General features: G+C 34.8%; 1 protein-coding gene across 1 annotated transcript in view; it reads left to right on the forward strand.

Annotated features, from left to right (window-relative positions):
- Positions 1-13,271, forward strand: part of TNKS (tankyrase, TRF1-interacting ankyrin-related ADP-ribose polymerase) — a 278,487-nt gene that overhangs the window by 223,128 nt on the left and 42,088 nt on the right. Inside the window, exons 13-17 of the mRNA XM_006834485.1 lie at positions 1,208-1,287; positions 4,277-4,422; positions 6,418-6,583; positions 8,138-8,357; positions 9,252-9,361. Coding sequence (XP_006834548.1) covers positions 1,208-1,287; positions 4,277-4,422; positions 6,418-6,583; positions 8,138-8,357; positions 9,252-9,361 — 722 coding nt within the window. The remainder of the gene's footprint in view (positions 1-1,207; positions 1,288-4,276; positions 4,423-6,417; positions 6,584-8,137; positions 8,358-9,251; positions 9,362-13,271) is intronic.

Genomic DNA, 13,271 nt, shown 5'->3' on the forward strand with positions numbered 1-13,271 from the left:
AAAAAAAAAAAGCACTTTCCATGAAGATTTGAAGTGTTTCTTCTAAAATCTAAAACGTTTGATAGCGTCATTTATCTTTCCACTTTAACTGTGAATGCAAGAATGATATCGCTGATCATAAGATATTGCAGTCTTAAGTTTGAAAGACTTACTTAATTGGTGCAAAATGTAAGCTATTCTGTAAAAATAAGCTAGTCATTTCCAGGTACTGGAACTCAGTAATCTAGGTCTCCTGAGCATCAGTCCTTTTGTGTTATACATGAAAGTGCATTATAAAAGCTGCATGCTATGTCCTTGAGCATATATTGGGTGATATAAATTGTTTTCTTTAAATACCTATTTTATTTGGGCCAGTGTGAATTAAATTTTTTATTTGTTTATAATGAATTAAAATACTTCAATTGTTAGCTTCATACTTTTAGACTTAGCAGCCTGATCTAATTATATTCTGTTCAGAATTTATAGCGTTATCTCCCAATTATGGACATTTAAAGTTCTGTGAAAATATTCAATGTTTGTGAATTAAACATCTATACTTAGGGATTTTTTGTTGTTCACTGATTATACATTATAAGATTACTTTAATTTTAGGGATAGTATTCCAATTTAACATGTAAGAAATTTGATGCCAAAACAAAAATAGAAGACTAAAAATGAAGTACTGAAAGTTGAGTAAGTTCTTAGCTTTTACATAAGTCTATAACAGAGCTTTGCTATAACACTATATAAAACCAGTGTATCATTAAGATGGTCTACATCTGTGGTCTTGGGTTTCAAAACCACAGTCTCTTCTGCCAAAAGCTTTACCAGAAAGTGTGAAGGATAGGATACTAGAGATGGAGGAGGATTATGTGTCTTAGAATTGACCTAAATTTGATTTAGGATGATTTCGAGTATAGGTTGAAGTAACACATCATGTATTTTCATTGTCTAAAAAAGGTTGGGTAAAAACCTATGTTGTTGTTGTTGTTATTAAGTGTACCATCAAGTTGATTCCAACTCATAGTGATGCTTTATAGTTTCCAAGGAGCAACTGTTGGGTTTGAACCTCTGACTTTTCATAATCCAGTGGCTTATCCTATAGTGCCACAAAATTTCTGATTCCTTAATCTCTTCCCAATCACAAAGTAATTTTCCCTTAACTAAAGTTTTTCAGGAACCAGTAGTAATCTCCTTCGTACTTTTTTTGTTTGTTTCGTTTATGCAGAAAGTACACCTGTACGTACTTCTGATGTTGACTATAGACTTTTAGAGGCATCGAAAGCTGGAGACTTGGAAACTGTGAAGGTAAGTTAGTATTCTTAATGCCTTGGGTAGCACTATTCAACCTTTGCTAGGCAATTTATTTTTAAGCTTGTAGGTAAAATTACTCAAGCCCATCCACAAAAGGGGTGGGTAGAGTAGATCAGTTGGTTGGAGAGTCTTCTTTCTTAGTACTAAGGATTTCTAAGTTATATGCCTATGTCCTTAAGAAAATTAAATTAAACAAATATATGTAATATATAAAGACACATGTGCATATATAATTTCAATTTAATCTCAAATCAGTAAGGAATACATATTTGAAATTCTATATATACGAGTTGTGGTTAAGTGCTGTCCAGTCGGTTCTGACTCATAGCGACCCTGTATAGAGTTTCCGAGGTGAGAGAGGTTGGTGAGTTTGAACCACTGACATTGCAGTCCAGTGCTTATCCTATAGTGCCACACCAGGACTCCAATACAAGTAGGCTTGAAAACATTCATGGATATATGGAATGAAAAGGTAATGAAATTTTTACATAAAATCTCTGAAACCTCCGTATATGTTAGAGGACACAAGAACTGTGGGTTAGTTTTGGAGTCAGCCGGGATTGGTCTCATATGAGCTAACAGAATGAATGCTAGTTAGTGCATTTCCATATACAGCTGATTAGACTGTGGGCTCACTCCTTCTGCCCAGACTTCTTACTATCATGTAAAAATGGTACCACCTGAAATGTCCTTGTTTTTGTTCTCATTTTTATTCCTTTCATGTAACCAGAAGGTCTTGTACTTCATTCTGGTTATGTGAAAGCTTTTTTATTTTTACTAATTTTTATTTTGGGTCACATTTGTAAATATGTAAGTAATTTAAGCCTAGCTAATTAACATGGTTTAGCTACTAGTGGTGGTTATGTGCCATGGAATCGATTGTGACTCATAGCGACCCTGTACTGGGTTTCCGAAGCTGTAAATCTTTACGGGAGCAGAAAGCCTCACTTTTCTCACGCGGAACAGCTAGTAGTTTCAAACAGTTTACCTTAAGGTTCGCAGCCTGATTCAAAACAGAGCTCCTTACCTAGGCTTAAATTACTTAAATATTTATGATTGTGGCCCAAAATAACAATTAAAATGAATAAAAATAAAAAGGCTTTATAATAGCATGGTAAGAGTCCTGGTGTGGAGCTGTGGGTTAATGCACTGGACTGCAAGATCAATTTGAACAACAAGTTTGGCGGTTCAGCTTATCAGCTACTCCTCAGAAACCCTATATTAGGTCACTATGAGTTGGAACCAACTCAGTGGCACTTAACACAAAAACAATAGTGTGATAAACTTTAAAGCAGTGTTTCTCCATCTTTTCCCAGAAATTCTTACATTTGCTTTAGGAAAACATTCTTTAGGGATAAAAGTTAGCAGAGAGAGATTTGGGTTTGATTTTTGTTTGGAGGTTGGTCTTAGAGTTTTGTGTTAAGCAGAGACACTTATATAACATATTGAGCACCATACCAGGTTGTTTTTGTGAAGTAAAGTTTACCACCTCTTATTAAGCAAAGTCTATTTTTATAAATTTTAACTGTGGTTAGTTTAACCAATGATGATATGCACTAGCTGAAAATGACAGTAACAACTTTCTAAGCTCTGTTGCTTCAAAGTTTTATTTATTTATTTTGTTTGTTTCATTATGTGAGTACTCTAAAGCTCTTTTTGTCTTATAATAGCATTCAAATTATTTAAAGAAAAATAGTAGATCTCAGTTATAAGATCCACTGGAAAGAAATTTTAAAGTTCTCTGCCATCTACAGTTATATGGTATTTTTTTCCCTTAAAAATACTCTTTTAAAATTTTACAATATACATATGTTTACAGTATACATTAATAAAAAGAAAATTCTTAAATATAATATTGGTTAGAATTTATTTTCTGTATCAGAGAATGATTTGTCCATTATAATTAAATTGATAGGTAGTTTCTAATTCTATGTATTTTGTATCTGATAGACAAATATAGTATCATTTTAGTTTCCTTAGACAATGAAGGCCAGATAGACTTTTTTTCGATGTGGAAAAGCACACAAAGCATCAGAAATTAAGTGAGATTTAGACTTTGTAAATACCTTTCCTTTGTTGTGTTATTGTTAAGAGCTGTGGAGTCAGTTCCGCCCTATAGTGTTTCTGAAGAGTGGCTGGTGAGCTTGAACCGCCAACTTGTTATTCAAACTGACTTTGCAATCCAGGGCATTAACCCACAGCACCACAGCAGGAGTCCATATCCTTTCTTAGAGACCTTAAATAAAGTATTAGATGTGTACAAGTATTATTGAGTTTAATATTTTGATTGTGCTAAAATTGTAACAATCAAAGTGAGAGGAGGGAGCAGAGATTTGAAGGATGTAGTTGAATAATAGGAATAAATGCCAAATACTAGAGCATGATTAGAATCAGTTTAACTCCAATGTTAGACAGACTTCCTCCAATAAATCAAAGTCGTCTAGTTCACTGTTTTGCCAAAGTAGATTGAAGAGTCAAATGGGTGGTCCAAGCAGAATTAAAATGATTTTCCCAGCGCCTTCCTTTTTGCACAGTCCACATGAGAGTATATAAACTGTTAGTTAGTTCTGCACTCAAGTCAAGATTGGGCTCAATTGAGCAAAGGAAGGCAAAGAAAATGTTAAGCACAAGCAGACATGCTATGACAAGCAATCTCAGGGAGGAAAGACCTGTAGAAATGAGACAGTGGAGTAGCGTTTGTCTTGAAAATGCGTGCTTTATTGTGGACTTACTAGTTGATTAGGAATTTGACTACCAAATATTTTTTTTAATAAAATACTGTCTTGCTCTATAAATAGGAAGAATATTTGTAGTTACTATTAAGCCATGCATAGTGCTGATTTTTAAACATCATATGTATTAGCTAATCTTTAGAAATATTCATTAGAATCTTAGCTTATTCAAGATACTATAGGATTGTAGAGCAAAATCTATGAATAAATATTTATGTATTTTGTGTATGTATGTGTCTGTGCCACAAAAGCAACTTTGCAGCCCTCAAAATGTGAATTGCAGAGATTTAGAGGGCCGGCATTCTACACCCTTACACTTTGCGGCCGGCTATAATCGTGTGTCTGTTGTGGAGTACCTTCTACACCACGGTGCCGATGTCCATGCCAAAGACAAAGGGTATGTGATAAAATTTAGATATTTTTTAACATTAAAAACATAATGCGTTTTTAAAAAGCTTAAAGCATTGTAGAAATATCCAATATTGAAAGTGAAAATTGTCTAACATCCCATTCCCTAAAGATTACTACATGAAAGCCTGTATGTTAATCTTCCAGATTTTATTAAGTGCATATAACAATATGCATGCTCTGGTAACAGTGGTAGAGATTTTTTCATACTAATAGTGATGCCATTTTATATATTTTGTTTTGCAGTTTGCTTTTTTGACCCAGTAGTGTATAGATCTATAGTAAAAAGAATTTCTAAGTCACTCAGAGTTTCCTCAGAAGACAAGTGTAGCTGTTTGCTTCCCAAAGGTGACAGACTTGAAAACCTGATAGAGCAGCTGTACTTTGCACACACAACATCACCATGGGTCAAAACAGACTCAGTAGCACTTAACAATGACAATAATATGTCTTGAATATCCTAGTTAGTACTTAATATTCATCCTATTTTTTCGATGCCTGCATATAGTATTTTATTGTATTAATTTTTTAATATGGTTTATAATTTGCCCTCTCTTCTATTAAAAAATATTTGTATTTTATAAAAAAAATTCTTTTTCAGAATCATCAGTTTAGTAGAAACGCTATTTTACTAATTTATATATTTTTGATTTTTATATCCATTTGCTGAATTGTTTAAATTTATCTAGAGACAGCTTAAAACAGCCATTGAACCTATTTATAAATGTGACAAAGGAATGTTAACTGAAATGCTTTTCCTATTCTTTAATTTTGAATTTACTTATTACCACAAAATATAAATGAGCCAGAAGAAACTTTCTATGCCATTATATGGCAGAGTGCTGTAGAATTTAAACCATACAACCTGGGTTTCAGTTAACCATTATGGATTTATTTGTCTTAATAAAAAGGCAGGTTGGACATGAGTATTCGATAACAATATGTATCATTTTCAAAGTTCTAGAGGCAACAACCTTTATTTCCTATTGTTCATTTGGCACTTAGCTTATTTAGTTCTAAACCTTTTTTTTTTTTTCCTTATTTTTGCCATGTTTTAAGTACAACGTATAAATTTATCCTTTTTGAAATACCGTTTTCTATGGTGATATCTTTTTGTCCTGTTAGGATGCTGGCTGCCTTCTAATTAGAACTTTAGAGTCTTACCAGAATACTTTACTTATAAATTGTTTTCCTATCTAACTGGGGTTTATAGTTGATATCATTACCTTCCTTATTGAATACTTCTGTGTCTCATGTGGGTTATGAGTTTTCATTGCTTGGCACCTATAATTTTCAAACCTATCCTCAAGAAAACACCATGGAATTATTAGGAACTAAAAAATAAAAATCAGAAAACAAAGCCAGAATCTACCTAATTAACTAATTTTAAGCAAATTGTATGTTTCATATGTAAAGATTTAATTTTAAGTTGTTGGTTAGTACCATCGAGTCAGTTCCGACTCATAGAGATCCTGTATAGGGTTTCTAAGAGCAGCTAGTGGATTTGAACTGCCAACCTGGAGGTTCACAATGCAGTGCTGGTCCTATAGTGCCACACCAGGCAAGTCCAAATGGAAGAAAATGGAGAGCTGATAAAATCAGATTATTAGTTAGTTTTAATTTCTGAAATCACTTTGCAGTGTTAACCTTTATATTACCAGGTGAAAACCTGGATTAAAAGTATTGTGATGGTACTTTATTATATGGGTATATTTCTATATGTTTTTTAACCCAGGAAAAAACATTTTTAATGGGAGAAATACGTATCTCTATATATGTCTTAAATCAGTATTGCTAGTAAAATTTGCTTTAATTATTAATCTTATTCGGAAATGAACAACTGTATCAAGGAAACTATTAAACTATTCCTTTTATAAGTGGGTATTCACTTTAATTCAGTACCATAAAAGAATTCTGTTATTGTAGCAATCATTTTTAACTTGCAGGTAGTTAAATGACTTTAAAATAATTTTCTTTTGCTTAGCGGCTTGGTACCCCTTCATAATGCCTGTTCTTATGGACACTATGAGGTAGCTGAGCTTTTAGTAAGACATGGCGCATCTGTCAATGTGGCAGACTTATGGAAATTTACCCCTCTACATGAAGCAGCAGCTAAAGGAAAATATGAAATCTGCAAGCTCCTTTTAAAAGTATGTAATTTTAAAAATTATAAAATAATTCTATTTATTGGTTATAATTTAAGTTAAATCAAAATACTTTTTAGTCTATTAAGCATAGTAAGTATTATAGAGACTGCTTCCATTTTCTTTTTTAGAGGGATATTTAGGTGTGTTATCATGATACTTATATAGCTTTGAGTAGTGCCTGAAGTAGTTTTTGTTCAATTAGTCAAACTCCAAGGTAGGTTTTGGAAAGAGTTGAATTCATTTGTATTGCTTATATAACATTGTTATAATAAGGGGGAGGAAATTGTACAGAGGAGAAATACGATTTTTAAAGCAAGTTTGATTCTTTTTTCTAGCTTTTCTTACTTTTGTTAACTTAGTCATTCATTCCTCATTATTAAACATTATTTAATCATATGCATCTTAGAAGAACTAACTTTAATATCACATTTTTATTAAAAGTTAAGATTTTGTTTATGCAGTTATATAAATTTTCTTAATGTACATAAAATAGCAAAAACAAGTAGTTATGTGAAGCTAATTTAATAATTTTAGCTTTTTTAAGTTAATGAATGTGGAAAATTACCAGACTTATATATATGTAGCTTTCTTTCCATTTTTTTAACTAAAGAAAAATTTTTTCCAGTAAAATATGAATAAAAATTAATAGTGCCAAATATGTTCTATGAGTCTTGAGAGCAACTCCCTGTTTGACACTCATGTTTATTATCACTGGGTGGTGTGAAATAGGCCCTTGGTTGATTCCTAAGTTCCACAGTGAGCCAATAGCATTTTATTTCTTAGGTTCAGATGATTAGACTTTTGAAATCAAGTTCATGTTAGTACATTTATATTTGATCTTATGAGAGAGATTGAAAGATCTACAATGAAAACATTAATAATATTGCCAAACTTTTTTCTCACTGATTTTTTTAAATTAAGCACTTTTTTCTATATGTGTGTTTTCTACTTCTCTTATTTTATGTGCTATTCCCTGCATATTTTTATGTAATTAAAATTTGATCAAAATTAGCTTAGAGAGTGTTCTTAACATAAAAATGATTTCTAAATTCACCTTGAAGCATATGATATAAAGTATATTATGTAAAAAGTAAAAGGCAGTCATTGCCCTCCCCACATCACCATTGATACTGTGGTCATGTTATCAGGTGGAATCAGTCCCTAGTGAGGGACATCATGCTTAGTAAAGTAGAAGGTCAGCAAAATGAAGAGGACCGCCCCATGAGATGGACTGGCACAGTGGCCATAAAAATGGTCTCAAGTATAACAAGAATTGTGAGGATGGCACAGGACCAGGCAGTGTGTCATTCTGTTTTGCATAGGGTCCTGAGGCTTAATGGTTTGATTATTAAGTTAGAAAAGTTCTTCAGTGTATTTCTAAGTAGAGAGATCGTGAATAGGAATGTGCAAAATAAAACAGGATTTTTTTTGGGAAATCTTACAGAATAGTTTTCTTTGTATGAGCAAAGGTAGATTAAGTAAAAACAAACAAAAAAACCATAAAGCTTAAGAAATATACACAAACTCCATTTGATTTTTCTCGTTTTTGCTTTGCAGCATGGAGCAGATCCAACTAAAAAGAACAGAGATGGAAATACACCTTTAGATTTAGTGAAAGAAGGAGACACAGATATTCAGGACTTACTAAGAGGGGATGCTGCCTTGCTGGATGCTGCTAAGAAGGGCTGCCTGGCAAGAGTACAGAAGCTCTGTACCCCAGAGAATATCAACTGCCGGGACACCCAGGGCAGAAACTCAACCCCTCTGCACCTGGCAGGTAAGCATCATAAGTCTTTCCAAGTATCGGTTCCTTGCTTGGAAACCTAGTGTAGTTTGCCAAAAGTTGAAAGAAATTCTGAGCATAAAGGGTTGTTGTTAAGTGCTGACAAGTTGGTTCTGACTCACAGTGACCCTTTATAGGGTTTCCGAGGCTTTTTAAATCTTTGTGAAAGCAGAAAGCCTCATCCTTCTCCAGCGGAGTGGCTGGTGGGCTCAGTCTGCTAACCTTGTAGTTCACAGTCCAGTGCTTATCCTATGTAACCACCACACTCCCTGAGCATAAAAGGTTCTACTTAATAAAATGCTTTAGACATAATTTATAATCTCCTGATATAAAAGCTCTTAAAATAGCATAATGGTTATGAATTGGGCTGCTAACCTAAAGGTCAGCAGTGTGAAACTACCAGTGGTTCTACAGGAGAAAGATGAAGCTTTCTGCTCCTGTAAAGATGTATAGCCTTAGAAACCCTATACAGGGTCACTGTGGGTCAGAATCAACTTGATGACACTTAACAACAACAACCATACTGTCTTTTGGACTCTTGGTATGGCACTGAACTGTGAACCACAGCGTTGGCAGTTCAAACCCACCAGCCGCTCCTCAGAAACCCTATAGAGAGGAGGATCACTATGAGTCAGATGGCACATAACACCACTACCAGCTTTTGAAGCAAAAGGTGTTAAAACCTTACAGTGTTCTGGTTCTTTTGTTTATATATACAAAGGGGCTTCATAAAGTTTGTGGAAAAATGGAGTTAAAAGATAATGGAATTTTTCTACAAAATTTATGAAGCTCCCTTTATATGTGTTTGTCACTGTGTGTGTATAAATATTTATTTCCCTCTTTTTTCCTCTTAAGCTGACATTTCTGCTGTTTTTTCTACTCTAATAGCAGGCTACAATAACCTGGAAGTAGCTGAATATCTTCTAGAGCATGGAGCAGATGTTAATGCTCAAGACAAAGGTGGTTTAATTCCTCTTCACAATGCAGCATCCTATGGGGTGAGCATACTAACATTAAAAAAAAACTCCACTGACATTTCTTAAATGTATAATATACATGAACTAAGTAGATAACTAGCCTGTAGCATAATTTAACATAATTATAATCTTTGATTCAGAATTTTGTTTTGCCTTCTAGTTAAGCTGAAGTATCTTTTGGCCAACATCCATACTTTTCGTAGGTTTTTAGTTTCCTAGCAGGTCTAGCACAAATGGAGCCCTGATATGGCACTGCGGGTTAATACACTTGACTAAAAAGTTAGTTTGAATCACAAGGTGGGTGGATGGTTCAAGCTCACCAGCTGCTCCTCGGAAATGCTATGAGTTGAGACCAACTTGATGACACTTACCAACAAATGCGTGCTCAGTTGATAATTTGTTCATAAAATAATTCTTATGTCTCATATGGGCTATAGAAACTAAAAGCCAGAAGGTTCCTGTTTAGCTATAAAAATTAGGATTACTTGATAGCGTAGTGGTTACAAATCGGGCTGTGAACCGCAAAGTCAGCAGTTCGAAACTACCAGCTGCTCCGCAGGAGAAAGATGAGGCATTCTGTTCCCGTAAAGATTAACAGCCTCGGAAACCCTGTGCAGGCTTGCTATGAGTCGGAACCGACTCCACGGCACATAACAACAACAACAATGTTTACCACCAAAGTCCTAGTGTGGTACTTGTAGGACAGAGCACTAGACCGCTAGGTCAGTTTGAACCACAAAGTCAGCAGTTCAAACTCACTAACCGCTTCTTGGAAATGCTATATAGCTCACTATGAGTCGGAATCAACTCGGTGGTACCTAACAACATGTTTACTACCAGCATCTTAAAAATGTTCAAGCTCTTGGCATATATGGTTTTACAGAGTGAAGGTCCATAATCATTCTTTCAAAGTAGTATAATGTCAGTCATCAGCTTGATGATCACTGCAGTAGAAATGAGATAAATGTTCTTGTGCTTATTTCTTCATCCATTCAGTTGCTATTTGACTATAAAAATTCACGTACACCAGATTGTATATACCAGGCATTTTCACTGTTGATGAAGCTTGGCAAACTATAAATACGAATGAAACTATTTACCTTGATATCCTGATTCTCTATTTTGACTATCTTCTCCCTTGATCTTTATAGTTAGTGAGACTATCCTCATCTTTTCGGGCCCCTCTCAAAATCTAGAATTCCAAGACAAAATTGAGTGGTAACACTTTTATGAAAGGAAATCAAATAATCCAGTATTGAGTTGAATAAAGTGTGATATAACTTAATTAAAAGTCATCAGAATTAATAAATTTATTAATAATGGAATCCTTTTAGAACAGCATGAATTAAAAACGTATTTTCAACAAATAAAGCACATCTGAGCTAATGATCAAAAATGGACAAATTATGCTAAGAAATGGAACCAAATGTGCCAACTACATAAAATTACAGAATAGTGAAGTTGAAACACTCATGGAAGCAACAGTCAGGAAATCAAATGACGTATTGTGTTATGCAAATCTGCTACACAAAACCTTTTTAAAAGTGTTGAAGAGCAAAGATGTCAGCTTGAGGACTAAGGTGCGCCTGACCCAAGTCATGGTATTTTCAATAACCTCATATGCATGCGAAAGCTGGACAGTGAATAAGGAAGACCGTAGAAGAATTGATACTTTTGAGTTATGGTGCTGAAGGAGAATATTGAAAGTGCCATGGGCTGCCAAAAGAACCAATCAATCCATTTTGGAAGAAGTGCAGCCAGAGTGCCCCTTGGAGGCCAGGATGGCCAAACTTTGTCTCTCATGCTTCCGACATATTGTCAGGAAGGACCAGTTACTGGAGAGAAATATCCTGTTTGTTAAGGTGGAGGGTCAGAGAAAAAGAGGAAGACCCCCAACAAGATGGATTGGGCAAGTGGCAGCATCGATTGACTCAACTGTGGCAACAGTAGTGAGGTTGGCCCAGCATCGGGCAGTGTTTCATTCTGGTGTGCATAAGGTCGCTTTGGGTCGGTACCAACTCGATGGCACCTAACAACAACAAAGTTGAAACAGACTTTTGAAATACTTCCTTGGCCACCGATATAAAATCCTTGAACGTATTTACAAAAATAAGTCAAATTTTAAAGCCTAATTGTTGAATCAGTATTACCTAAGCATGATTATCTTTAGCTTATTTTATAAGAACTTTTTGGAAGAATTGGAAAACTTTTGCTATGTAGCTAATTGTTTTATTTGATAGTCAGAATTGGGTTTGGTTTTTTTTAGTACTCCTTGAAACTTTATTCTGTATTGGTTTTCAAATTCCTGCCTATTTTTGGTTCCTCTATACAGTCCTTATAAGAAGCTCTGGTAGCGTAGTGGTTGTGAATTGGGCTGCAAACCTCAGGGTCATCAGTTCAAAACTACCAGCTGTTCCACAGGAGAAAGATGACGCTTTCTGCTCCTGTAAGGACTTACAGCCTGGGAAACCCTGTATAAGGTCGCTATGAGTCAGAACCGACTCTACGGCACATAACAACAACAAACAGTCCTTATTGCCCCTTTTGTCCCTTCTGAGAACTCTTCTTTCGCCAAAATATTATTGTACTTAAGGCTTTATTAATCTTATACTTCTCTTCCTGGACTCCTTCCCTTATTGAGTTCACTTATTGTGTAGCTACAACTATTAACTTAATATTCTGTTTTGTAATCTCTCCTCCTAGAGTCTCTACCCCAATGTCAGACACTTAGGATGTATTCAGTAAATGGTTGGTTGGTGAGTGAATAGGTAGGAAAGTATGTGTGAGTAAATGAATGATGCCCTGTTTTCTGTGCTCCAACCATTGAGTCACACTGCTTACAGAAAGCATCGTTGCTTTGATGGTTTCACTTCAAAAGCAACATTGTTCAGGTGACCTCAGTTTTGTTCAAGTTTGAGTCCCATTTAGACTTTTACTGTACCTTTGTTTTTGAATCATCTAAACCAGGAAGCATGGGTGAGGAGAGGGGACAAAACAATCACTTTTGGATTTCCTTTCTTTTTTTACCTCTTTAGTTAATTTGTCTTCCTAAACCCAATTTTTTCATTTCTTCACCTTTTTTCTTGAATTTAGCTTCTCTTTTCTTTCTTTTCTAACCATCATAATTCAGCATCTTTCTACTTTGTGTCCAGATTAGTATACCTGCTGCTGGCATTTCCACCACTCCTGAATCATCTTGGATGTGCAAACAACTTTATAGAAAATTGGTTTGTGGTATTATTTTCTCAAAATAAGAACATTATGAATCATTAAGAAAGAGTGTTTCAATAAATATGAAGTGAAAGTCAGATTACAATGAGAATTACAAGAGAAATGGGGAAAAAAGATGTAGTGTGTATTGTTTTGAGAAGTTTGACAGACAGATTAGACCATTGATAGAAGATTTAGGATTATGTATGAATTTTATTTTACTTTGTTTATTTTTAAATAGAGATGAGAATGTTAATAGAATTGACTAAATGCTTTTTCAAAATCCTTTAAGAATGATAGTCTTAAAGACTAATCATGGAATTGAGATTTTTGAGGAGACCAAAAGAGATGGAATCCAAAACATGGGTGGTGGTTGTTAAGTGCTGCCTAGTTAGTTCTGACTCATAGCGACGCCAATGTAGGATTTCCGAGGCTTTCAATCTTCACAGGAGCAGAAGGTCTCATTTTCCTCCCTTGGCGTGGCTGGCAGGCTCAAACCAAGGATCTAGTGGTTCACAGCCCAGTGCTATTGTATGAGCCACTGCACTCCCCAAACATAGGTAGTGGGATAAATATACCTTTTTTGTAAAAGAAACTTCTAAAGTTTATGAGAGTACAGTGAGAGTGAAGTGTTAAAAACAGGTATACTATCTCCGATGAATGGATGATCAGAACTCATCTAGGAGAAGAAAGAAGAGGAAAAAAAAAGAGTGACCTGATA

The sequence above is a fragment of the Chrysochloris asiatica genome, unplaced genomic scaffold, assembly GCF_000296735.1.
Source record: "Chrysochloris asiatica unplaced genomic scaffold, ChrAsi1.0 scaffold00011, whole genome shotgun sequence".
Taxonomy (NCBI): Eukaryota; Metazoa; Chordata; class Mammalia; order Afrosoricida; family Chrysochloridae; genus Chrysochloris; species Chrysochloris asiatica.